Below are 26,220 nucleotides of genomic sequence, written 5' to 3'. Positions count from 1 at the left end.
GTAATACAGTGAGGGTATTAAACATGCGCGGGACAGACATACGGCTCCGGAATCTAAGACGAGACCAGCGACTGATTAAGGTTTGAGTCTTTACAGCAGGAGAAACGGGCGACTAGACGGGGGCCGGATGGGCCTTAAATGGAGGCTGAGCCGTATAACAAGCATGGTGGCATTAAGTAAATTTTGCCCAACACCACTTTGCACTCAAAGGCAAATTCCCAAAGCGGCCACCCCAGTAGGTTCTACCAGCAGTTAGGAGACTATAATGCGCTCTCCGGCTATTTACAGCAAGACTTTTTCGTCTTCTAAGACTGCGGTCGGATCTTCATTTCCGAAATCTTGTAAGAGTAGTATGACCCACGGCCTGTTACCCAGTTAACGCCGATGCCCTTAGTGCTGTGGTTGCCCTGGAGGTACAGGCCGTTAAGGTTGGAGTTGTGACAGGCCGTATACCACCAATCGCCTTTGTAACCAATGGCACAGTTTGATGTCTTAGCGGAATCGTTATCTCTGTCTTTGGTGCTAAATGGTACGTTTCTGTGATGGGAGAGCGAGTCGCCTGGAAATAGAAGCAGAGCAGATATGGAAATATAACATAAAAGCCTAAAAAATCATAACATCAAAATCCAATGTAAGTTTAGCCGATAAAACATCTTAGGTGCTGCTACATCCTATGTCGTCCAGAGCAGCCCCCAGACCAGGGCCGGACTGGCCCACCGGGATACCGGCAGACCAACATTCAAAACAGCCGCTGAGTGGCTGCAAGCGGGATTGAAAGCGGCAGCCGGGCCGCCTTCTTCGGCCGCCGGCGCCTAATGGGATTAAAGGGGCCGGCGTGCACGCACCGCGCCATCCAATGGCCGTGCCTCAGCACTTCGTCCCACGTCTTAAAAGGGGTGGGACGAAGAGCTGAGCCATGGCCATTGGGCGGCTCGGTGCGTGCACGCCGGACGCTTTAATTTCATGAACGCCGGCCTCCACCCGTTGCCCCCACCAGATGCCAGGGAGTCAGAAGCAGTGGTAAGTCAGGTGGGGGGGGTGTTACATGGGGGTATAAGGCTTTTCTGGAGTCAGAGTGTCCCATGATATGCCTTTTAACCCCCTATATGCCACTCTACCTCTAGAAATGCCTTTTAACCCCCTATACACCACTCTGCCTCCAGAAATGCCTTATTATACCCCCTATATGCAACTCTGTCCCATGATATGCTTTTAACCCCCTATATGTCAGAGTGGCATATAGGGGGTATAAGGCATTTCTGGATGCAGAGTGGCATATAGGGGGTTAAAAGGCATATCATGGGGCAGAGTGGCATATAGGAGGGTATAAGGCATTTCTGGGACAGAGTGGCAAGCCTGGGGGCAGGTTGGCAAATAAAAGGAAATAAAAAAAAAAATAATATTTTTCTCAATCATAGCTTTTATTAAATATGAAAAAATAGTTTACATGAATTAATAAAGAAATAAAAGTTTCTTACCAGAATATCGTGAAGAATAATGTGATCGCTGTTTTGTTCCACTGAATAAAATGGAACTTTTTCATCTAAAAATGTTTGCAGTAGAAAATGTTTTGATTCCATTCTGTGTAATGTATTTAATGTATTAGGGCCGTTTAACACTTCTGTTTTCTGGCATTTTAATACAAATAATGCGATAAAAGAATGTTTTATAGTTATTTGTATGGCAGATAGTGTGACTCGGGTATGTATAAGGGGTGCGTGTGGGTATAAGAGCGCGACCGCGAGATAAACTATATGGGGCCGCTCTCCAAATGTTTCCAGGGCTGCTATTCATCATAGACGGGTGTATTAAACCAATGGAATGCCTGGAACAAGAAGGCCTCTAGTAACATCTAAAAGATCTTCACGGAAAAATAAGGCAGCGCTAAAAGGATTTATCTGCTAAACTGTTTCAGCCAGAACTGTAAAAAACCCCCCCATTAATTAAGGACTCCGCTTAGGACAGAAAGTTCTCTCTTTCCATAAAATGATTTATGATAGAGATGTCTATGTAGGTAGAGAGGCGCGGATTCCTTGAGTAAGTGCGTGCCTGACATCTAGTGGCTGTGATTGGGACTGCATGCTCAAATTTACTCTCCAACAGGAGAGTCATTAAAATCACAGACAGGTATTGACGAAATACATGGGTATCATTTCCTGAAATGTGAAGTGAGGACATCAACATTTACCCACCCATCTTAGTGGGATTGTACAGCGCTACGGCATATGATGGCGCTATAAAAAATAATAAAAAATAATTATGCTCCTGTTACCTGCAGTCCCACCCAGGAATTTGCCCAGACTCAAGGTATAGTTGGCGCTTTCCCCTGCCAGCTGGAAGTCGCTGTACGTGGCATAGGTGCGGTTGTTTTCAAAATCCATGAAATCAAAGCGAAGCTGGGACTTTCCTAGAGGGTAAAAAGAAGGAAAGAATAAAATGATAGAGGGAAAAATGAGTGTATGAGCGTTCAGAAGAATATAATGGTGGGATGGCTGCTCACCCGAGGCATATCACCTGATCTGAATTAGATGGCGGACCTTACCTTTGAGCGTGAGGCGATGGATATGATCGTTCCCCAACCAGAACTCACTGCTCTGCTGGCCAAAGCCTTTCTTATACGAGTCCCAACCTCGGAAGAAATCCACCGACCCGTCTACCCTTCTCTGGAAAACCTAGATGGAAAGAAGGTATGGGAGGGAGATCAGATTCTTAGATTATATCACCAAAGAATAACTAATTCGAGACAATATGGTGGCCCTAGAAACATACATTGATGGAGCCCTGTCCTTTTAACTCTAGAAGACTCACCAAAAGCTACTCTAACGTTACATGGCTGGATCTTACTGTAGATGCCACCAGGAAAAAGGTAATGCCAAGGCCCCAACTGGCGAGTCCAGGCTGATTTCCAGCAACTATGGTACTGGGCATCTGGCACACCAAGCAAATGCCCAGTCATCCATTGGCCATGGACACTCCATGTTCACCTGATCTGCTGCTCCAGCGGCACATCCGATGTTCCAGTGTGCGTCCATTGGCTGGATATGCCCAACCTCGCCCTACGTGGCCAGGTTGACATCACACATCCAACTGTACCTACGTCATCAGGAGGCTGCTGGCCTTAAAGGGCCAGGTCGGCCTCGCAGTCGCCGGCCCTGCATGTTATACTGCAGTTAATTCGATACATACCAGCCATCCTCCGCCGTCTGTCTCCATGTCACAGAACACCGTGACAGGACGCCCGTCATCCGTGTGCACCGTGTACCACCCGCTCAGAGACGCTCCTCGCTCCATCAGCTCCTTACAGTTCTGTGCAGCTGCCGGGGACACGGAAGGGACACGTTGGAGATACGATAGTGAATACTTCGTCACAGGAGAACAGGTGGTACTTACTTCCTGGGGCAGGTATGCCGGGGTCTCCCCTGTCACCTGTAAAAATGAACATTTTAATGAAAATTCATGACTTAAACGCTAAAAAATATGCATTCTAAATGTTAAGCTCCGTTTCATTAATCATTTTTGAACATTTCCACTTTATCCTCCATCTCTGGAGAATTCGGCATTTCCTCCCCGAAGAACCCCGTTCCACAGGCGATGGAGACTTACTTCTTCCTCCAAACACGATTTTAAGTGATTTCTCCCAAATCATACCAAATGTTTACATAAAATAATCGAATCCTTTTAAATCTCCTATTTATTTACCAATCTGATTTTTTTTATAGTAAGACCCCCCCAAACTCCATAATTGTTTCCTTGTTACCTTTTTGTCCTTGGATTCCAGGACTTCCCTTTTCACCTATAAATATGGGGGAAAAAATGATGATTTTCAGAAATAATTTAATTGACCAAAGGATATCTTCAGCTTCTTTAAGACTTTTTACCAACATTAGTATTCTTTAAATATAAACACAACTTCCTAATTTGCATATTATATATATATTCCGTTTTACCCTGGGGGGCGGTCACTGTGGGGGTCTCAATAATGAAACAGAATGGCTTTAGTGATTAGGTTACCTTCCATCCCTGTAGGACCCATCTTCCCCGGAATTCCAGGGGATCCCTTTTCTCCTGGGAATAAGAGAAGACATTAAGATGAGGAATACTTATTTTGTTCCTTATTTTCTTTTTAATAGAATAAAAAAATAAAAGGAACTTAATGAGATGATAACGAGTTCTATCAACACAAAAGAAGGTTGTTACAAAGTGATGGTAGATAAATAATACAGCTTCCCAGCAGAAGTGGTAGAGAATGGACATGCTAAGGTAGAATGCTCACCTTTGTCACCAGCAGATCCAGGGGGTCCCTGTATTCCAGGAGCTCCAGGGGTCCCAGGACACCCCCTTAATATGGCCAGCCTGTCCGAATCCCCAACTCCAACCAGCTTCACGTCTAATAAGAAAATTGGGAAAATAATTACATTTATTCCAATTTGACAGCCAGCTCTAAAACTGATATATATATAACATAATTTTTTTAATGCAATAAATACATTTTTTATAAAAAAATAAGGTATTTTTACAAAAAAATAAAGAGATCTTATATGTGAGCAAAGAAAACATTGTGTTCAATATTACTTAACCGTCATTTATATATATATAAAAATTGGGATAATTAACAAGCATGCGCAGCCGCAAGAATCATTATGTAATATATATATTATATGTAATAATCATTATGTAATATATATATTATATGTAATAATCATTATGTAATATATATGTTATATGTAAGAATCATTATGTAATATATATATATATTATATGTACGAATCATTATGTAATATATATATTATATGTAATAATCATTATGTAATATATATGTTATATGTAAGAATCATTATGTAATATATATATAATATATGTTATAATAATTATGTAATATATATATTAGAATCGTTATGTAATATATAATATAATATATACAGCAATACATAATTTAAATTCATCTAATTTGCGGTTAGGAGGTTAAAAAAAGGTGATTAAAGATGAAACTCACCTGGACAGGTGTCCTCAGCGTGGCACAGAGTGGCAGACACGGCCAGGAGGGCACTTAGTGAAATCCAAGCGCGGGCTATCATTGCGCATTGCGGATCTCGCCGTCCGTGGGGGTTTACGTATCACACCCTAGGCTCGGGGAGAGCAGAAATACCCTAAAATCTACCCCCCCCCGCGCCTTTATAAAGGGTTTTGAGATCTCTGCTCCCTAACTGACCTTCCTGTGTTATGCAAACTGGATTTCCCAACAAAGAGCGGCTGATCTCACTCCTTCCTCAACCGCCAAGACCTAGAGGCTCCTTGTTCCATCGCAGGAGTTCCTTTATAAAAGATTATTCACAATCAGCAAATAATTTAGATTTAGAATCCTCGTTTTGTATTAATTACATAAAAAGCAGGGTTATGGATAATGAGCGATGTCGGGGGAAAAGCGGTAAAACCGTCATAAGTAATTTTTTGATTCTTAAACTACAAGAAAATTGTCATATCCCTCTTATTTCCTAAAAATAATTGCCCTCATTCATTCATTCATTCACTCAATCAGCTGATGGATACTATGGTAGAAGATTCTATGTATCGGTCGCTATTGTGGACATTAAAGGCCCCTCCAGCTCTGTTCCGCCTCCAATCTATTTTATGCATGCGAATAGGAGATTTTGGTAAATGTGTTAATTTGAAAACGGAATAAATGAAAATAAAGAAAGCGTAAAATTTTTCATTTGAAATTTTTCCTCTCTCCCTTTGTTCTCTGACAACTGCTTCCGTGTCTCCGCTCCTCCTCATCCGCTGCTTCTCCTTCTCCGCTTTTCCGCTCCTCTTCATTCACGGCTTCTCCTCATCTGCTGCTTCTCCTTTCTCTGTCTTTTATACTCCATTTGCACTCTGCTCTCCTCTCTTTAGAGTACTTCCACAACAGGGGATCCTCCGCACAGTCCAGGGGGATAACATCTACCCAAATTGCAATTGGTTGCTGCTTCAATGACTTAAATAAGAGCTCTACTGAGCATGTGCAAGAAGTGTACCTACGAATGCTTCCTGGTTTCGGTAGAGGCAGCGGGGGGCGGAGTTACATGACACAGGAGTCCCATTTTCTAACTCCAATAACTAAACAACACCTGCACCGATTTGCATGCGGTTAAAAGCATTGAAGTCCTTGCAAAATAGACTTTTTACATGCATTAAAAAAAATTTGGGGACTAGGTTTTTCTTTTAATGCACTTTGGGGGACAGTGGGATTCGCGGAAACCCTCCAAAACTATGAAAATGATTTTGTTAACTTGTATATTTTCCTGCTCAACCCTAGAGAATATTTCATTAGTGTTTATTTTAATCGGTTCCTCCCCTGCCAGGAAATCTAAGTGTGTTTCATGGGGCATTGGGAGGTTACGCTTCCAGACTCTGGTCGTGCATGTCCACGCGTTTCACAATAACACAATATTGCTGAAAGCCCAGGTTACGATTTCACAATCTCCCCGTTTCGAAAGAATTGGCACTGAGCGTCGGATCCAATTTGTGCGCAAGGGCTTTTTTTTTTTGCTTGTTTGACATGTTCTTTAAATATGAATTCATTCGAGGTGCGCGGCCAATTGTACGAGTTTGTGGGGGATTTTTATTCTTCTGGGAAGTCCAATGTAACTGAAGCCGGGCGATTCCTCATAATACGCGATCCATCGACACTTTCATTGACGTAGATCGTAAAGTATGTTGGCGCATGGCGAACCGTTTGAATTATCGTTGCAGGCTGCAGCTGAATATTGGACACGGTTATCCTGTTCAGTAGAAGCATCTGATTGAAGCTGGGGCTTGGCCATTGGGCATTTGCCTATGGACAAAAAATAGGGGGTATCATGGAGATGGCCATGGTCTTCTCAAGCTCTCCGTACCAATTAAGACGGGGTCGGGCTTTGTAGGACTTTCCGGATCTCCGAGCCACTTTGGAAGACACTCGTTCACCTTCTCCAACCCTTACAGGGTTTTTAGCTGCCACGCTCAGGGGTTAAAATCCTGGACCACTTAGTAAATTGGCCTCACGAGATCTCTTCATCTCTTCTTACTGTTATAGACTGGTCATAACACAAAATCTGATATCGTTATATTGGTGACAAAGAGTCTTTGGGTCCGTTTGATACTTTTAAGGCCCATCATTCTTATAATTCTTAGAGTCGCTTAAGCTTTAAAGACCTCAGAGGTCCCTTCTTCAGACATTGGAAGGCTGTTAATATGTATCCAAAAAATCTCCATTTCCATCCCCAGTTTCCTTTCATCCCTCCAAGTTCATTTTCCACCCTCCTTACTTCCTTTTTTAATTTGATCCCCAAAGATCTCCTGATGCCCCTATCACCCCCTGGGCAGCATCCCTCCTTTTGCCCCCTCTGTTGACACCGGTGCCGATGGGACGTCTTTGAACTTCAGATTGTAGCGCAGACTGATCAGCGATTAACTTGCTGTTTCCCAAACGATCTCCGGTGTTTTTACTGGTAATGTGCGCCGCAGCCAATAACTTTTCACCCAGTTGTTTGCCCCTGCCCCGTGGGGCCTGTTTGTTTTTGGGGGGTGGAATAATGACGGGAAATGTTATATAAACAGCTCGGAGAATAGACAGGCTGCCCTCACACGTGGAACATGGAGCTGACCTGTCCAGTTATGTGGCCCCTATTGTGGGGGCTCTTCGTGCTTTCGGTGGCCCAAAACACCTGTCCAGGTAAGTGTCACATTGTATACCTTCCCCTCCTGCTTATTGTGAAGGGACCCTGGGGAACAAAGGGGCCCGTAGGGTCACCACCGGGTATGTTATCATGGCGTCCATGAAAGTGAGAAATAGTCATATCACCATAGCAACCAATGGAGATACCTGGGAACTATGGCTCCGGCTACCATTAGCCCCCACCGCGGGATGCGAACAGGAAGTCCCGTTGATGTCAGTGGGCGGTCCAGTTGGCGTCGAGCGATACGCAGCTGTTTAAGACTTCCTTTAAAGCTTTGCGCCAGGATGCCTCGGGGTGATATGAGAGAAAACGCAAATAGAAATCCTATTTATTATCTTTTATTTGGTTTATTTGGTTCGTTGGCTACGTCTTTTCTCGATCTCTAGAGGTGAAGGTCACCGGCTTATCCGGATCTGAGAAAGTGACCGTTATCCAGGGATGTCCCGGAGCCGCCGGACCCAAGGGTGACATGGGACCCCAAGGGCCAAAAGGTACAAAGGCTTTGTGTCAATACTTAGATTCCTAAAGGGTATATTGGTGTACCTGAGGGGGGGTATTTAGAAGAAGGATAATGGAGTTTATTTACCCGTTTAATTTATAAAGCAATCGTTTCCTGCTGTTTCTATACACATTATCGGGGCTTTTAGGGCCGTAGAACCCTGCGATACCCTCATACCCAGCAAACATTCTGACCTCCTAGAAAAGAGGGGCATCAGGGGAGAAAAAGCAGGTATGAGAATGGAAAGAGGGGCACAGGGGAGGAGTGAGGGGCATCACGGGAGGAGAGAGGGGCATCAGGAATTTGAAGCCTAAACAGGGATTGGCCAAACTAAACCTGGTGTTTTACGTTTTCAGGTGAGAAGGGATCTCCCGGCATTACGGGTAAGATGGGTCCAAAAGGAGCCAAAGGTAAGAAATTAATTTCCGGTTTAAAGGGCGGATAAAATCGCGACTTTTTAAAGTATATATTTTAACGAGAGATTTTTTTCTGTGAATGCTGGATATCTGCTTTTTGGGTGGTGAACATCTGGCTTCTAAGTCATCGGCAGCTGTAGATTGTAAGCTTATGGGATCAGGGAGCTTGGTTTCCTGTCTCCTGATATATATTCAGTGCTTTAATAGCGAACCTTTATCACCTGATCAATAAATAAATTTACTATATGGTACGATTCCTCTTTTTTTTTTTTTTAGGAGATAATGGACAGATCCAAGTCCAAGGGTCAGCAGGTAAATAAGTCCCAAGAAAATAAAAATTAACCTTTTTATATACCAGCAAACAATATATCCAATATTCTTTAACCCTTTACACACGCGTTTCCCACGCGTTTCGCTCAGATGTCCTTTCATTTTCTCAATGCATACTGGATCGGGGGCAGCCGTCTAGCACATCTCACAAAGGATGATGCTCTGACCCCCTTGGGCTGTCCAAAAAAAAAAGTCTGAGAATCCCCAGGAAAGGCTACCCCTTATACCGAGGACACGCATTTCACACCCTCTCTAGCGCATACCGTAGAAATCCCATAAATGTGGAACGTCTTTGGGGGGGGGGTTGCTGACATCACTAGAATGATGATCTTTTATCTTTTTTTTTTTGCTATAGGATCTCCTGGCAAACCTGGTCCTCAAGGATCAAAAGGTAAGCGTGACTTACGGCACAGCTATGGGGGTTTTTTTCTTTCATATAATGATCAGCGATAAATAATTATGTATTTCGTTGTAATAATTTGACATATTAAGTAACATTATTAAATTGGCAAATGTATTATCAGAGCCCTCATTCCATTATTATTAAAACATTATATTATCCAGAATGAAAAGTCAGTTTATTTTCCAACCATGACTCCAGATTATAAATCTCAGTCTCTTCTTTGATGCTTCCAGGAGATAAAGGTTCTCCGGGAGTTGCTGGAAACAATGGCCTCCCAGGACAAAAAGGTACAAAATAGAATCTACTTTACTGGGAGGGTGGTAGATAAGCGGAACAGCCTCCCAGCAGAGGCTAATACAGCGAGAGAATTGAAACGTGCATGGAGAATGCATATTATATCTTCTCTTTTTTGTTGTCATTCTAGGATCTCCTGGCCAACCCGGTCCTGCAGGACCTAAAGGTAAGAATTACACAGTAGAAGATTTTAGTGGTCGGCGTTAATTAATTAATTATTGGGTAAATAATTGTAATAATGTGACTTTTTATCTTGAAGGGTTTCCCATTCCCTTGCCCTGACCCAATATTAAGGGACTAGACTGCGAAGAGTTGGAGAACCGGGAAGGGATTAAGTAATAAATCTTTCATCTCATCGTAGTTTCTTTGCTTTGGAGATTTGGGATGTCTCTGTTGAGAGGTTACCGTTTTTCTTCTGTTTTGTCCAGGCAGCCCGGGGGAGGAGAGCGTCGGGAAAGGTAAAGAACGATCCGCGATTCCAGCACAAGAAGGTTGACGATAAAGTCAAAGAAAATTATATCCGACCGAGGAGCTGAAAGACTTTCCTCTTGGTGTTTTTTAGGACCCAAGAACTGCAAAGAGCTTCTCCAGCGAGGGAATTCCCTGAGCGGCTGGTACACGATTTACCCCAACAGCCAGAAGGCCATGACAGTAAAATGTGACATGGAGACGGACGGCGGGGGCTGGACTGTAAGGATTCGCGTTGTCTGGTCTTTGTCTCATTATTCTTATTGAGTTAAGGAAACTTGGAACCCACAGCTTGTGAAGTTCCACAGGTTGTTCCCATCAATCTATCTTCTCGAAGAGCCAAGTCTTAATGTCGGGTGGTCTTCTACCATGATAGGTGGAGGGAGCTTCCAGTATTTCTTGGGAGGGCAGTTGAGGAGGAGCAGAGGTCTCAGGGTGTATGATGTAGGGTGAACATCTCCTGATAGTATACAGCCCCGTATGACCCAAGACAGGTCCTTGACTGCCTTGATATGCCTGTTTGGTGATGGTGTCTTTCATCGAACGACAGGTTTTCCAGAGGCGTCAGGACGGTTCCGTGGATTTCTTCCAGAACTGGAATTCCTATAAATCAGGTTTTGGAAACCAACAGAGCGAGTTCTGGTTGGGGAACGATAACCTGCACCTGCTGACGTCAACAGGTAACGATGCGGGACGCAGCAGAATGATGTCGGGCGGAGATACGTTTATAACATCGGCTTCTACAGAATTCCTAGCATTCCATTTCTGTTAAAGTTACTATAATTACAAATTGTCCATTGATGTTAACCAATTATGGACAATAAAAATCAAAATTTCCAAAACTTTCAAACGTTGATTATTATCATAAATGGGCATATATTGGGCTGGGTGAATATTAAACCACTCCCACTTTTCTTCGTGTACCCCCCCACAAAAAAAACCCCAGTAGATCATTGTGATTTATACTTAGTAATATGTTGAATTAAAAAATAATCCTAAAATAATAAAATTCATTAAATATTCTCTTTTTCTTCCAGGGACGTTTGAATTACGGGTGGATTTAACAGATTTTGAAAACGGTAAATATTTTGCGGTCTATAGTGACTTCAAAATTGCCTCGGAGTCCGATAAATACAAGCTGAGACTTGGAAAATTTACAGCTGGGAATGCAGGTAACGGCTTTTAAAAAAAATTAAAAAATTAAACATATCCCCCCCCAGTTGTCTCAAGAGCTAACAATCATAATCATCGCTACAAGTATGCACTTTCACATCAAATAAAATCAAAGCAGAGATCCTGTCTTCTTCTGGAGCTAAATCATTTTTGGAAAATTCCAAGGATTTGGGCCAAAACTTAAGTAGCAATTGAACTTTTTAGGAAGGGACCACGTTCCACAAAAGTATAAATTATCCACCGATTATAATTTGGCTGAAATCATTCAAATTTTGGAATTTTAGGGATTTTTTACATTTCGTCTCGATCAAAGCATTAAATAGGTCTCTTTTTTTTATTTCTTAGGAGATTCTTTCAGTTACCATAGCAACCGACCGTTCAGCACACGGGACAGAGACAACGACGAGGATGCAAATAATTGCTCCCTGATTTTTTACGGCGCTTGGTGGTACGGCGCCTGCCATCACTCCAATCTCAATGGTCGGCATCATGATGGCCCGCACAGTAGCTACGCAGACGGGATCAACTGGAAGACGGGCAAAGGGATGAACTACTCCTACAAAGTGTCTGAAATGAAGTTGAGGCCGGTTTAATCTGTGATAGATTAGTAACAATATCCAATAAAACATTTTTTAAAATCTTTTTTACTCATAAACCTTTTCCGCTCATCACTTTTGAATTCTTGAATGCCATGTCCCCAAATACCTGTGCCTCCTTCCCGTACCTGATGCCCCTCAATTTCCTCCTCTAATGCCCCTCTTCCCTCCCCTGGTGCTCTCTCTCTTTCCTCCTCTAATGCCCCTTTTGTTCCTAGGAGCTCAGAATGTGTATAGAAACAGCAAGAAATGGTTTTAGAAATTAAACAGGTAAATAAAACCCATTATTCTTCTTCTAAATCCCCCGCTATTTATACAAATAGCCCCGCCCATAGTCACATCTCTAACCACACCCCCTAAGCAAAAAGTGTCCTTTTTTGGTCAAGTAAAAATAGTAATTTGTCATTAGTAAACATATATATATTTGTTTTTAGCTCATTTATATTAAATTACATCACTCCCAACAATCTGTCGCTTTAAGTTATCTCTCCTCTGTTAACAAGTTGCTGATGGTTGCTGATGGGTTCAGGACAGGAAATTAATCAGATAATGCTGAGCCTGCCACAGGCTGCCACTCATCTCAGCGACTACAAAAGAGACTTTTAAACAGAATATCTCCCCCAAAAAATCACATTGATCAAAAAACTACATGTGGGTTTAATGAATAAAAGTCAAGTTTTGTCACGTTGGGTTCCAAGTCGGCTATTAAAAGGATCAGTCGCATTCTGGAACCATATATTATTCAATAACACTGAATATTATTGGCTTCTGATTAAAATAACCAACCCGATGTAACGGAGACCCAACTACGTTATATACCAGCTGCCATGGTAACCACCCATCAAAGAATGTTCATGATGCCCGTCCTCGTGGTCTTCATCTTCTCCTTGTTCTTCTCTAATAACGAATATAATTCTGTCGATTGGTCTGTAGCTTTAAGGGAAATGCTTTGTAATTTGGATATACTGAGGAATCAAGAACTTTTGCCCAAAACTTTAAAATCTGGGGTGAACATTTCCCATGATGATGACATTTTGGACGCCTTTTCATCAGCCTAGGTTCTTACACCCCAAGAGTTCTTTATTTTTTCCCTCTAATAAAAGCCATTCTTGACCAAATGTTTCTTTTTTTTTATGTAAACAGAACAGAGATATTTAACATTTTTTTGAAACATTTTATTCAGCTCCTGCTACTTTTGGCGCACCTGGCAATCTGAACCAAGCTGCCAAGTTCTCTACAGCCTCTCGGGACGGAATTTAATTTGCGTGGACTTCAGCGAGTAGAAGCTCCCTCTGAACTCGTGCCAGATTATGCCCTTGCCTTTGACCCTGTGGGGACCCTTCAGATACTCTCCGTTCAGGTGGGACAGGTGACAAGCCTCGAACCACCAGCCTCCTTTGAAGTATTCAGAGCAGCTTGGTAGGGTTTTATCCGACTTGTCGTTGTTTCGATCTTTTGTTGAAAAGGCTTCGTCCTTTTGCATGGCCAGAGAATCGCCTGGACGTGGGGAGGAATAATATGTTCTGTTACATTTAAAAAAAAGTACCGATTAGAACCAAATATCTCTTTGGGTTCTCCTCCACGGTCTATAGAGCGACCTGCTTCAGTTTGGTGGATTAAATTACAGGGTGGATCCAGAATGTGGGGAGAATGTGCTGGATCCATGTGTGGGGTGGAAAAAATAACAGAAGAACGGGCCAAAGTGAATTGCTACCTGCATTGCCCCCCGTGTAACTCCCGTAGCGCAGAATGTATTGGTCCGACTCGTCTTCGATGCAGAAATCACTGTATGTGGCATATGAAGAATTCCCCTGGAAGTCCTGCAGGTCGAAGCGTAGAGTGAAGGAGCCTGCGAAGACGGAAAAGGCTCGGTATTTCCATTAAATTTCCCTATCTGGATAATTATCGGGTTATTAATGATCCTGCAATCAGAATTCTGAGGCTAGAATGTTAGATTTTATCGCTATGAACCAGGTTGTTTCACCTTTTGCCGTAAGACGGCGGATGTTGTCGTTTCCGAGCCAGAATTCGCCCAGCTGGCTCCCAAAGCCGTTCTTATAGCTGTTCCAATCGCGGTTAAAATCCACCGAGCCGTCCGTTCGCCTCTGGAAAACCTAAGAGGCCGTCAGAAAATAGAATAATCACGTAAAAAAAAGCCAACAAATAAACCATTTCTAGCAAATCCGTGGATCATACAATGTTACATGCGATGGGGAGGATCAAACTCCGTTCTTTAATAAAGCAAACGTTTGACCAGAATTAGCATGAATGAGCGTTACATGTAAGTTTGATGAGTTTCACAGCAGTTAGATGTAAGTTTTTTAGGTGAGGAGAGAAGGTCACATGATGCCAGATATACATCTCTTGTATTCTTCAGTATAAGTTGTTGGGTCAACATAGAAAAAGATGTAAAGTTCCATAAGCTATTGGAACCCTAGTTTTCCCTTCTTCCATTAAGGTTTGAACCCAGGAACTCCTTTGAACTCTATGTTGAGAGTTTAGTGTACGGTGTTAGCATGTGTGAGTGTATGGTGTTAGTGTGCGTTACTGTACGGTGGTCATGTGTTAGTGTAGGGTAACAGAAACATAGCAACATAGTCATTTAGGTTGAAAAAAATGATACAAGGAGAAGCTTTTGCTGCCCTCTATGCGACCACCACTGATACTAATTCCCCAATGCCAACTTTTTGGGACAGGTATGGAACCCGTATGTTGTCAGTTGTCATGCAGGCTGGTGACACTCATACCAAAGGACAAAACCCTCTGTTCTTTGGTTCTGTTAAGGACAATTTTGACTGAACTTACAATCCATCCCCCGCCATCAGTGTCCATGTCACACAGAACGTTCAGTGGGTTTTTGCCATCTGGGTATATTGTGTACCATCCGGTGAACGTGGCACCGAAGTTGAGAAGATCCATACAGTCTCTGGCAACTGTGAACAGAACAAATGTATTTAATGGAACTTTATTACTTGTTTCCTGTCTATATTTTGGGGGAAAAAATTGCCTTTTGAAGCCTTCTTACCGCCATATTCTGGAAGACATGAATCGCCTTTCTCTCCTCTGTCACCTATTAGGGAGAAGGAAACATATGAAGTTAAAATGGATTAAGACATTATTTTCATAATTAGTTATTAAATAAGAACATCTGGCATTAATTATGAGAAGTAGTGATGTAAAGCGTGAAGCCGATGACCTGTTCTCCTGTGGACTATTCTTATTAACTCATCAATTCTTGTTGCTTACCTGGAATTCCTTCATCTCCTTTCTCTCCTAAATAAAAAGAAAAATATTAGAGTTTCTTTGACGTTCGTTAAAAGCATTAGTATTAATTCCTTAATTATTGTGCTACATCGTGAATATTCACAATATTCACCTGTTATATGCTATAACACGTGCTGATCACCGTAGAGGGAACACTTATCAGAAAGGAAAGTCCATGAATAAATATCATCAATGCCAATTCAGATTCTTGGGGGAAATTTCACATTTTTAAGGAGTTTTTGTGGGGGTTTTTTTTCTGAATTATTCTGAAGAATTAAATGGTTAATGCTCACGTTCATTAAATGGTCATGTGATGAGTCTTATAGTTGTATCAATTGTGTTAGAGTTCCCATATCCATAGCCAGTATAATATATTCACATCATATAACACGTATGTGAAAACACTTAATAAGAAGGCTAATTTCATATTTAATGAGAAAAAATAAATGCACTATTATAAAGTTACCAATATGTGTTGCTAATAGATAGATGAAAATTATTTAGAACCCTGAGGTAGCATTAGGGGCTATTTAAAATGCGTAGAATGTTACCTTTCTCTCCACGTTCTCCCGGTGTCCCTGGAAGCCCATTTTCTCCACGTTGTCCTAAAACCAGGGGACGGGTATATTGATGATATATGATGGGTATATCGATGATATATGATGGGTATATTGATGGAATAAGATGGGTATATTTATTATATATGATGGTTATATAGATGATATACGAAGAGGTATATTGATGCTATAGGGCGGGTATATTGATGATATATGATAGGTGTATCGACGATATAGGGTGGGTGTGACGGAAGCCTCCATCACTGGGGCCACTGGAGAAGCCTGACTGCCGGCCTCCTCCCTATTGACTATGGGCCCTGGGTTTGTAGAGGCTTCTGTGGCTACCCCCAGCAGTATCATCTCATCACTGGTTGAGGGGATTATCTCCACCAGACAGCCAGGATCTGCCACCAGGGAGAGGCCGCCATTCTTTGATGTTTAATGTTATATAAATCAGTCTCCCCCCTATTGTATTGTTAATCCCGTTACTGCCCCTGTTGTCTCTGGGAGGCAGATTAAGGGGGCGGTTTGTGTCCCAATATCTTGTTTTATGTTAATGTGTGTTTTGCTGGATATATCCAGCTCTGTGTGTCTAAAATAAATCAGTCTTCGTTTGGTTTTACCCGACACTGAGTCTCGGCGAGTGACTGGGGAACCGGGGAAAGTGTGTTGTCCCAGGCTAAGGGAGCACAAGACAGCGGAGGTAGCCAGCTCCGTGACAGTGGGTATATTGATTATATATGATGAGTATATTGATGCAAGAAGATGGGTAAATTGATGATATATGATGGTTATATAGATGATATATGAAGGGGTATATTGATGATATAGGACGGGTATATTGATGATATAGGATGTATGGATGACATCTACATCCCTAAATAATTATATGTTGAACTATTGATAACAATTACATAACATAAATTGGGTTAAGAAAATGAACATAATTATAAATACCAGGTAAATGACAAATATATGATGAAACACCGTAGCACTGCAAGTGGCTGATACAATGGATTCCAAATGGTATTGATGGAAAAATGAATCCCCAGCAGGTAATTTTGAGGACGTACCTTGCAAACCGGATATTCCTGTGTATCCAGGTAATCCACCTTCTCCTATTGATTAAAAATCAAGACTTTTAAAGAAAAATACAATCAATAAATAATACAAAACACCAATACAATCTATTAATCAGGGCACTGAACATCCAAAGACATTTTGTTAGTATTGGCTTTAGGTAGATAATATATATTAATGTATTAGTAATTTAGGATCGCTTTGACCTGAGCAGACCAGAAAGGTTAAAGATCGATCTGAATGATTTGTTTCATAAGATATTTTATTTGTATGAGGCATCATTGTCTCTTGTGATTTATAGGTATTAAAAATGTATTATTATTATTATTTATTGATTAATATAATTCCATTAGATTCTGTAGTGTTGTACAATGGGGTTACCTTTCGCGCCTTCAGGACCTGGGTCCCCCTTTATTCCAGGTGGGCCAGGAGCCCCTGCACAACCTTGCAGAAAAACCACTTTATTCACATCACCGGTTTCAAAAAGTCTCACTTCTACGGAAAAAAATGTAAAATTCATGATTACCAAATCATTTCTGCAACTGTCAGTGAGACAAACAAAACCAAACAACATTTTAATGACTTACAGCACTGGGGGTTATATTACTGTATACAGCGCTGGGGGGTTATATTACTGTATACAGCACTGGGGGTTATATTACTGTATACAGCACTGGGGGGTTATATTACTGTATACAGTGCTGGGGGGGTTATATTACTGTATACAGCGCTGGGGGTTATATTACTGTATACAGCGCTGGGGGTTATATTACTGTATACAGTGCTGGGGGGTTATATTACTGTATACAGCGCTGGGGGGTTATATTACTGTATACAGTGCTGGGGGATATATTACTGTATACAGCGCTGGGGGGTTATATTACTGTATACAGCGCTGGGGGTTATATTACTGTATACAGCGCTGGGGGTTATATTACTGTATACAGCACTGGGGGGTTATATTACTGTATACAGCGCTGGGGGTTATATTACTGTGTACTGCGCTGGGGGGTTATATTACTGTATACAGCCCTGAGGGTTATATTATTGTATACAGTGCTGGGGGTTATATTACTGTATACAGCGCTGGGGGGTTATATTATTGTATACAGCGTCGGGGGGTTATATTACTGTATACAGCGCTGGGGGTTATATTACTGTATACAGCGCTGGGGGTTATATTACTGTATACAGCACTGGGGGGTTATATTACTGTATACAGTGCTGGGGGGTTATATTACCGTATACAGCGCTGGGGGTTATATTACTGTATACAGCGCTGGGGGTTATATTACTGTATACAGCGCTGGGGGTTATATTACTGTATACAGCACTGGGGGTTATATTACTGTATACAGCGCTGGGGGTTATATTACTGTATACAGCACTGGGGGGTTATATTACTGTATACAGTGCTGGGTGTTATATTACTGTATACAGCGCTGGGGGTTATATTACTGTATACAGCACTGGGGGTTATTACTGTATACAGCGCTGGGGGTTATATTACTGTATACAGTGCTGGGGGTTATATTACTGTATACAGCACTGGGGGTTATATTACTGTATACAGCGCTGGGGGTTATATTACTGTATACAGCGCTGGGGGTTATATTACTGTATACAGCACTGGGGAGCTATTATTGTATACAGAGCTGGGGGCTATTATTGTATACAGAGCTGCGTATATACTAATGGATTTAAATGTTGTTTATGATTTAAGGGCACCCCCACCTTCACACCCCTTAATAAACATCCCCCTTTTCTCTGTTTCTATGACCCCCCCCCTCTACATGGGAATGTAGAATCTTCCCATAAGTTGACAGTGGATTCCACATCTTAGCAGCCCCTCCTGTAACGAGACTTCTCTTCCGGTAATCACCGTCGGCTCGTGTCTGCGATGCACAGAGGGTGTAATTAGTTGGAGGGGTGATGGCCGCTCATTTTGTACTCACCGGGGCAGCTGTCCTCCTGAGCCCAGCTCAAGGCTAAGACCCCGAGCAGTGCGCACAGCGTCCTCTTCCATAGCGGCCTCATGGCTGTGACTGCCGGGCCGCCCTCTGTTAGTAGAGATTTATTTCTGCCCCTCGTCCAGCTGGTTCATTCCCCCTTCTTTGTCAATAATTATCTTTTATCTGGAAAGCCTTCGTTGGCCTCTGGCAGCCGCGCATGAACAGCTGGTTCCGAGGAACATGGTATGTTTGCCCCACGCGGGCTCGGTATCCCGATTTATTTACCTGCAAGGGCCGGGGTTCAATCTTCACAAACCTCTGGAAGCTGATATCAGGATATATTTGCCTACACAGAGCATCGTCCATGTTTTAACCCCCTATGTGCAGGAACAGAAGCTTACTTTACGAAACGTTACTGATCGAACTTTAATTATAACAAAGAATAAGAAGAGCGGATTTAAAAAGGATGTTTTCTATAAGAACACTCAAAGTTTACTCTTAATCATCATATAGAAAAATACTAAGGGTACAGATAAGAAAGTTTAATTAGTGGTAGATAAGTGGAGCAGCCTCCCAGCAGAGGTGGTAGAGGGTAATACAGTGAGGGTATTAAACATGCATGGGATAGACATACGGCTCCTGAATCTAAGACGAGACCAACGACTGATTAAGGTTTGAGTCTTTACAGCGGGAGAAACGGGCGACTATTTTTAAAGCATTCATCATTTTTGCCGGGAACACTTTATTGTCATGTGACACAAAAGCAGGCAACCTTTTCACAGAAGACTGACGTTTAATGTAACCAAAGGGCAGATGTTTATTCCAGGATGTTACAAAGACCCCGACATTAAAAAACGGGACCCCATTTGCTACTAAAAATATAATTTCAACCAAAATAATAAAGGAGGCTTTTTTTTTTTTTTAATCGTTTTATTTTAATTAGCCTCAAAATTATGGAAAAACACAATAAAAACAACCAAAAAAATCTATAAAAAATCATAACTCAAACTCAAATGCTGGGAAAAATCGAAATCTGACAATTATATATTCTAGAATTCTCTCGAAATCCAACAATATCATCGTTCATTCATTGTGCGGGGCGAAACTTCATTTCTGATGCCTTGAGAGAGTAGTTGGGACCTTTGAAGGTCGCCCAGATGATGCCTCCGAAGCCTCTGCTCTTTTTTTGTCGGTATTTTCCGTTGAGCGAGGACGATTTGCACGATTCGTGCCACCAGCCGCCTCCCCCGCCTTCCGCGCAGTTTGCATTTCCATCCAAATCGTGGTCCTGATCTTTCGTGGAAAAATGTCTGTTATTTTGGGACGGAAACGCATCTCCTGCAGCAAAACAAAAATACTCATTTTTTAGTTCATTTACAAAGGACCTAAATTTATTCCATTAAAAAATACATTTTCTTTATAGAATTCCAGTAGATTACGTAACAAATCCAGTATTTTGCCGTTCCATATATCATTCCGTTGTGTTTTTCTTTAAGGATTATAATTTTCTTTTAAGTATACAAAAATAACAAAACATTTATGAATCAAAAGAATAATAAAAAAGAAAAAGAGAAAAATGTATTTTTTTTAAAAAATGGTGTCACTACAAGAATTATTGGATCATCAAAAAAAGAATTATTTTTCTCACACAGAAAAATACTGAGGTTACAGAAAAGGAATTGTAATTTGTGATTTCATTTGAATTTTAAATAACATTTATTCTTATTGGCGTCTCAGGGGGTTGCACGGAATATTGCATGTATCTCAGGCACTGAAAAGGTTAATTATGTCTTTTTTTTATCAGATATAATAATATTATCTTATATTTATATATATATATATATATATTTATCTATTTATAAAATAAGAGTGTTTTAGAAATATAAGCTGATCGAGGTAGATTGGTGAAAAAAAAAAAATAACTTTTTTTGTGGGTTTTTTTTTGTATTACCTGCGTTACCCCCAGTAAATCTCCCAATCTGGAGGCTGTATTTGTCCTGTTCTCCTGCGATGAAGAAGTTGTCGTACGTGGCGTACGCGCGATTGTTTTCAAAGTCTTGCAAATCGATTCTCAGCTGGAAATTTCCTGGAAATTTGAATTTTCGTGAATAATTATATATTTTTCCCATTGTTTATAGGAAATTCTTGTTGCTATAGGAATACTAATTAGATTTGGGCACACGGGCCAAAAATGATTAAAATTTCTCGTTTTGTTTTTGGACAACAAATCTGGTTTCCTGCCCTTTGGGTTCGGATTAAATTCAGAGTCTTTTTCTTTTGGAAAACGAAATTCGATGTCCCTTCTCCATCACCTACTTTCCTTCCCTTTTTCTCTTTCTCTTTTTTCTGCCATTCTCCTTCTCCGCTGCTTCGCTGATTCTCTCCTCTTCCAAGTACTTCCACGACAAGGTGGAGCCTCTGCCCATAACATGGCGGCGACCTATTCCCCCCATTTCTCCAACTCAAGAGTGAGGTTGCCCTCATGGTGAACTCAAAGGCTCCACTCTGTTGAGGAAGCACTCAGGAGAGGAGATAATAATGCAAAAAGAAGAACTTAAAAATGAAGGAGAAGCGGTTGTCGGAGAAGTTAGAGAGAGGGTGAAAACCCAACAAATTTCAAATAAAAATATAAAGTTTCCTCGTTTTTTGGGCATTCATACAAATTAACAAATTTAACAAAATGTATTAATATTAAAATGAATTTCAAATAATAACGAGTCGCTGGGTCGGGGTAGGTTCGTTATCTTCAGGTCAAGATCAAAAACTCACCACAAAAAACACAATAATCTGTTTATCCGCGAAGACAAAAGACAATGGCTGGATTTTATCTAAACAAACCTAAAATGAAGAAGATAAACTCCATGCCAGATAATTTCTAGAAGACACTCAGCACACATGAGAAGATGAAGGATACATTGAGACCAGGATTGTCAAGGTTCCAACCCCGTTGACCTGTGATACATGGCTTCAATTTCATGATCGGTGTTCATGGGACACATACAAAAAAAACGTGGATGGATTTGGCCTTGGAGAGTCATGATTGTCACTCGTGATATAACAGAAGGTCACATTCATGTTAGAACGTTCATCTTCACCTGGAGATGTCAGCTGATGGATATTTTCGTTTCCCAGCCAGAACTCACTCTGTAGATCCCCAAAACCTTTCTTGTACGATCCCCAGTTACGGTCCCAGTCCACAGAACCATCAGAACGTCTCTGAAAGACCTGCAAAGAGTCCCCAAGACTTGAAGGCACTTCCTACCTGCTTGACTTGATCATGATGGTCTTACAAAACCTCTCTTCATTTGGATGAATTGAATTGGGCGCTAGAAGGATGAACAGCTTATTGTGGGGTCCTAATGTGGTGCCTCAAGTTTCTTCTTACCATAAGAAGAATTTGGGGAAATAAAATATATTCTGGGACTCTGGAACCTATATTAAGAATACGATTCACACGGGTTTGTCATCTGATTGTGGTTGGCGAAGGGGATTAACCTGTAGCCTACTGCTCGGTTTCATGGAAGGTTGGGAAGCCCCTATGATGTCATCTCAAAAGACCACTCCATAGACTTGTAGTGTATTTTAGGATAAAAAGCTGTCATTCACTGTGTTGAAGAGTCTTGGCTGTGGGGTTTTCCATACTCACGGTCCAACCTCCGCCATCGGTTTCCAAATCACACAAGACCCTCAGGGGTCTCTTGCCATCTGGGTAAATAGTGTACCAGCCGGAGAGGACCCAACCTTTATCTTGGAGCTCCTGACAACTCTTTGGACCTACGGACAGAGAAAGCTAGATAATCTTCCAGTATCAGGTACTAAAAAGACACTTTCCCTTATATTTAATTAACATGAAAGGAATTACCAAAAAATCAGATTTCAAACAAAATCAAATTTAAGGTGGGTGATTAATCAAAAACTCAGAACGTTCCAGAAAGTTGGTCATTGGACCGAAAAGGTTCCATTATCGTGGAGTAAGGATCATTTTTCTACTGAGTGACATTTAATGGGCGCTGTGAATGGACTGAGAAACTCCTCATTCTTCAAGGTTCCAGTGGACAGTCTGAGCCCTGGACTCAACAGATATCTTTACAGAAAGGGTCATGGATACCTGGAATAGACTTCCAGTAGAGGTAGTACAAGCATAAACAGTAAAAGAATTTAAGGAAGCTTGAAAGGAGCATAAAGCTCTTCTAAAGAATTAATAAAGAAAAAAGGGTTCTGGACAGAAGGGCCGATCGGTTCTTTTATGCCGTCACATATATGGATCTTTGTATTTTAAGAGCTTTCTCAGTCTGGTGCCCCTGGTGGTTGGGGTTGATTAGCGTTATTGTATTCTATATGTCACTAAGTACTTTTTAATCCATTTTAGTACCATGGGCAACACTCCCTGTAACCTTTAAAAGGTCCTCACCTTCAAGAGATTCGCCTTTGGTACCTGAAAGGGGAGAACAAGACGTTACTGAGGTCTGTTGGAGGTCCACCACCTGGGTCTCGTGTATGAGCACAGATGGCTTCTTCATGAGCAAATGTGGTTTCTACATTACCAAAGGTGGCTCCTTCATAAGCACAGGTGGCTCCTTCATTAGCACAGGTGGATACTTTGGAAAGGGTTCTTGACCCACCTGTTATCTCTCGTTATCATTGAGTAGCGATACTCTGAAGGAGACAAATACTGACCCAATATCTAAGGGCCATCTCTCTAACGCACAGCTTGGACACGCGCTCCATGACACACACATCCATTCACACTGATCAGCCGGGGCACGTGGCTCTCTAATACCCTTTGGTCCTTTGGCTCCATTAGACCCCCGATCTCCTGCAAAAATAAAGGTAAACGCACTTAATGATTTTTTCAACCAAAAAAACCCCAAATACCAAAAATGTGTAAATTTATTTTATCTTCACTATTATAACGTATTTTTGGACACCAGCAATGGTCGGTGACCGCCAGAGAGACCCAGTTATTGTGTATTAAAGGTATATATTTTATTCTCTTTAACCTTTCTCTCCTTCTGGTCCCTTCACTCCCGGCGGTCCATCCAACCCATTTTCTCCTGTAAGCAGAAAATACTATTATTCATTAAACGGGTATAAAAATTGATATTTTCAGAATAAGGAGAGACATTGATGACGTTTGGGTTGACAACCTGCCCCCCCCCCCCGGAAGCCAATTAATAAATGGAATAATTGTAATTTATCGTCGTTAGAACGAACCATTGACTCACCATCTAATCCCAGATCACCGGGAGCTCCCGGAAACCCCCTCTCTCCTTTAAAAACAACATAAACAGGAAAAATGTAAAAAAAATAAAAAATTATCTGATTTACAAAACACCAGGCAGCAAATACATCAACTACTCTAAAAAAAAAAAAAAATGTAACATCATTATTATTATTAAATAATTTTGCATTTTTCCCCAAAATATTAGATTTAAAAAAAATAATTGTAGTCTTTGCAATAGATGTAGTTTTTGGAGAGTGGCAAATAATATATATTTTTCCCTTTGTAACTATGGGGCTTTTTGACCCAATTTCATGTTTTATAAATCATTGAAGGATTTTATAAATAAATCAATTATTTCTTTACAATCGATACGACATTTTTAACCAATTTTATGGAACTACCTTTAGCGCCTTGCGGCCCCTGGTCGCCTTCGGGCCCTTGAGGTCCGCCGATCCCAGGGCATCCTTTAAGGAGGGCCAAAGTGTCTGAGAAAGTGTTTTTAATATGCTGTCGATCCGTCGTATTCGCTGCAAAGAGTAAGAGATCATCGGCCAGAGACGAGTTTATTAAATAGAATCTTCTCATAGATTGCAACAAAGTAACAAATCAGTGATCCATTCTACCTTCATTAATAAATATAAACCAATGTATCGGTTTTTATCTCATTTTCTGTTGCCGGGCTGTCCTAGTACCTAGAAACATAGAAACCCAGAACCTGCAGGCACATCGGCCCCCAGCGGCCCCCGTCTAGTCGCCCGCTTCTCCTGCTGTAACGACTCAAACCTTAATCAGTCGTTGGTCTCGTCTTAGATTCAGGAGCCGTTTGTCTATCCCATGCATGTTTAATACCCTCACTGTATTACCCTCTACCACCTCTGCTGGGAGGCTGTTCCACCTATCCATCACCGTCTCAGTAAAGTTACTTACGATAACTTTATCTTAGCTCCATATAGCCAGAATCTAATTAGATCACAAAAGGGCACATTTGAAATTTTGTTCAGGCAAAATGTGAAAAAGAATGAAAAGATGTGACGGAAAAAATGAAAATTCGCTGTAGGGATTCTTTTTGGTTACAGAATAGATTGTAGGTGCATGGAACAGACTTCCAGCAGAGGTGGTTGGATTTAATACAGGAGGGTTACTGAATATCTGATATGGACTCATAGTTGTCCTAAGCAGTAATAATGGGTTAATTAGATAGTAAGTCAGTGGTGGTCACCAGACTGGGGTCTCTAATGTCAGGATTTAGCCGAGACCTGGTTTACCTGCGCATGTTCCCTCGGTCTGCCCCGACACCGCAGTGACCCAGACGAGGAGGGCCAGGCCGGCAGATCCCAGTCCCTTCATGGCTGCTTCCAGTCTGCCTGCGCTCTCGCACTGGGAATGAAACGCTCTCAGCAAACATTATCCTCGTGAGATTTCTCTGCAGAATTTCTGGCGCTTTGTACCCCGAGCGGCGCGGGTCGGGGTCCTCGTGCCAAGCAGGTCATTAACTTGTGTCGTCACCCCGGGGTAAGCAGAAAAACATCTGGAATCTCTCAGTATTTGTCACCGAGGTTAATGAAAGAACAAAAAATAAACATTGCAGCAAAAAAAAAAAATCGGAGATATAAAGTGAAATTTAAAGTGAGATTTACTATCAAATTAGGAGAAAAATCTAAAACTAGAGGATCGGAGGCTGAGATGGAACGGAAGGAGGTTTTACTTTACTGAGAGGGTGGTAGATAAGTGGAACAGCCTCCCGGCAGAAGTGGTAGAGGGTAACGACTGAGAATGAGGAGGTGAGGGGAAATATGTTGCATTGTACGGATTAATGGAAATAATTGTTGAATGTTGTGTGAATTTGACGGGGGGGTGCGAAGGGACGGGGATTACGATGATGAGGAAATAAAGGGTGGGTATAGAGACGATGAGATATTAGGGCGCATGAAGATAGAGGGGGGGGTGATTGTGGTGCAGTATGGGGTGATAATGGCAGGGAATGGAGATGATGATGGGGAGGAATATGATGATGGGGGGGGAATATGGGGGTTGGAATGAATTAGGATGTTGAGGGTATGATGATGGTCGGGGACAGCTCTGCACTAACACATACATTCCGCCACTCTAACAGCATAAACATACATACATACCCCCCTTACACACATGCATACACACTCTTACAACATACACAAACATTTACACACAACCACTCCAAGACCATACACTTACATACACACATCCACTCTGACACGATACACTTTATCCATTCACACACAGTCACGCTA

The 26,220-nt window shown here is 41.6% G+C and overlaps 4 protein-coding genes across 4 annotated transcripts; 1 reads left to right on the top strand and 3 right to left on the bottom strand.

Annotated features, from left to right (window-relative positions):
- Positions 1 to 305: 305 nt before the first annotated feature.
- Positions 306 to 5,075, bottom strand: LOC149277447 (ficolin-1-B-like). The gene is made up of 9 exons (XM_089502896.1): positions 4,994 to 5,075; positions 4,274 to 4,387; positions 4,012 to 4,065; positions 3,758 to 3,793; positions 3,391 to 3,426; positions 3,187 to 3,314; positions 2,543 to 2,672; positions 2,273 to 2,407; positions 306 to 559 (listed from the first exon to the last, which is right to left on the bottom strand). The coding sequence occupies exons 1-9, from the start codon at positions 5,073 to 5,075 to the stop codon at positions 306 to 308; spliced, it is 969 nt and encodes a 322-aa protein (XP_089359022.1).
- Positions 5,076 to 7,614: 2,539 nt separating this feature from the next.
- On the top strand, positions 7,615 to 11,873 carry LOC149277446 (ficolin-2-like). The gene is made up of 8 exons (XM_089502895.1): positions 7,615 to 7,693; positions 8,084 to 8,188; positions 8,553 to 8,606; positions 9,770 to 9,791; positions 10,191 to 10,329; positions 10,658 to 10,787; positions 11,145 to 11,279; positions 11,626 to 11,873. Exons 1-8 carry the CDS (start codon positions 7,615 to 7,617, stop codon positions 11,871 to 11,873), a joined length of 912 nt encoding a protein of 303 aa, XP_089359021.1.
- Positions 11,874 to 13,110: 1,237 nt separating this feature from the next.
- On the bottom strand, positions 13,111 to 18,814 carry LOC149277445 (ficolin-1-B-like). Its single transcript, XM_089502894.1, has 7 exons — positions 18,733 to 18,814; positions 17,159 to 17,272; positions 15,123 to 15,149; positions 14,682 to 14,809; positions 13,861 to 13,990; positions 13,591 to 13,725; positions 13,111 to 13,373 (listed from the first exon to the last, which is right to left on the bottom strand). Exons 1-7 carry the CDS (start codon positions 18,812 to 18,814, stop codon positions 13,111 to 13,113), a joined length of 879 nt encoding a protein of 292 aa, XP_089359020.1.
- Positions 18,815 to 19,816: 1,002 nt separating this feature from the next.
- On the bottom strand, positions 19,817 to 24,501 carry LOC149277444 (ficolin-1-like). The gene is made up of 7 exons (XM_089502893.1): positions 24,355 to 24,501; positions 23,477 to 23,545; positions 23,141 to 23,164; positions 22,376 to 22,519; positions 21,825 to 21,954; positions 20,681 to 20,815; positions 19,817 to 20,067 (listed from the first exon to the last, which is right to left on the bottom strand). The coding sequence occupies exons 1-7, from the start codon at positions 24,499 to 24,501 to the stop codon at positions 19,817 to 19,819; spliced, it is 900 nt and encodes a 299-aa protein (XP_089359019.1).
- Between the last annotated feature and the right edge of the window lie 1,719 nt (positions 24,502 to 26,220).

Source organism: Sceloporus occidentalis, unplaced genomic scaffold (genome assembly GCF_023333645.1).
Source record: "Sceloporus occidentalis isolate IW3139 unplaced genomic scaffold, rSceOcc1.0.p SCAF_214, whole genome shotgun sequence".
NCBI classification, from domain to species: domain Eukaryota; kingdom Metazoa; phylum Chordata; class Lepidosauria; order Squamata; family Phrynosomatidae; genus Sceloporus; species Sceloporus occidentalis.
This window is presented reverse-complemented; position numbering and strand designations above follow the sequence as displayed.

Coding starts and splice junctions, on each gene's coding strand:
- LOC149277447 (XM_089502896.1), bottom strand. CDS start 5,075: ATGATAGCCCGCGCTTGGATTTCACTAAGTGCCCTCCTGGCCGTGTCT. Junction 2,673..3,186: donor CAGACGGCGGAGGATGGCTG/GTATGTATCGAA, acceptor CTTTCCATCTAG/GTTTTCCAGAGAAGGGTAGA. Junction 560..2,272: donor ATTCCTGGGTGGGACTGCAG/GTAACAGGAGCA, acceptor TTCTATTTCCAG/GCGACTCGCTCTCCCATCAC.
- LOC149277446 (XM_089502895.1), top strand. CDS start 7,615: ATGGAGCTGACCTGTCCAGTTATGTGGCCCCTATTGTGGGGGCTCTTC. Junction 7,694..8,083: donor GGCCCAAAACACCTGTCCAG/GTAAGTGTCACA, acceptor CTCGATCTCTAG/AGGTGAAGGTCACCGGCTTA. Junction 11,280..11,625: donor ATTTACAGCTGGGAATGCAG/GTAACGGCTTTT, acceptor TTTATTTCTTAG/GAGATTCTTTCAGTTACCAT.
- LOC149277445 (XM_089502894.1), bottom strand. CDS start 18,814: ATGAGGCCGCTATGGAAGAGGACGCTGTGCGCACTGCTCGGGGTCTTA. Junction 13,726..13,860: donor CCGCCGTCTTACGGCAAAAG/GTGAAACAACCT, acceptor CCGTCTTCGCAG/GCTCCTTCACTCTACGCTTC. Junction 13,374..13,590: donor TTACACGGGGGGCAATGCAG/GTAGCAATTCAC, acceptor CCCCACGTCCAG/GCGATTCTCTGGCCATGCAA.
- LOC149277444 (XM_089502893.1), bottom strand. CDS start 24,501: ATGATCTCTTACTCTTTGCAGCGAATACGACGGATCGACAGCATATTA. Junction 23,165..23,476: donor ACGTGCCCCGGCTGATCAGT/GTGAATGGATGT, acceptor CTCCCCTTTCAG/GTACCAAAGGCGAATCTCTT. Junction 22,520..23,140: donor CAAAGGCGAATCTCTTGAAG/GTGAGGACCTTT, acceptor AAGATTATCTAG/CTTTCTCTGTCCGTAGGTCC.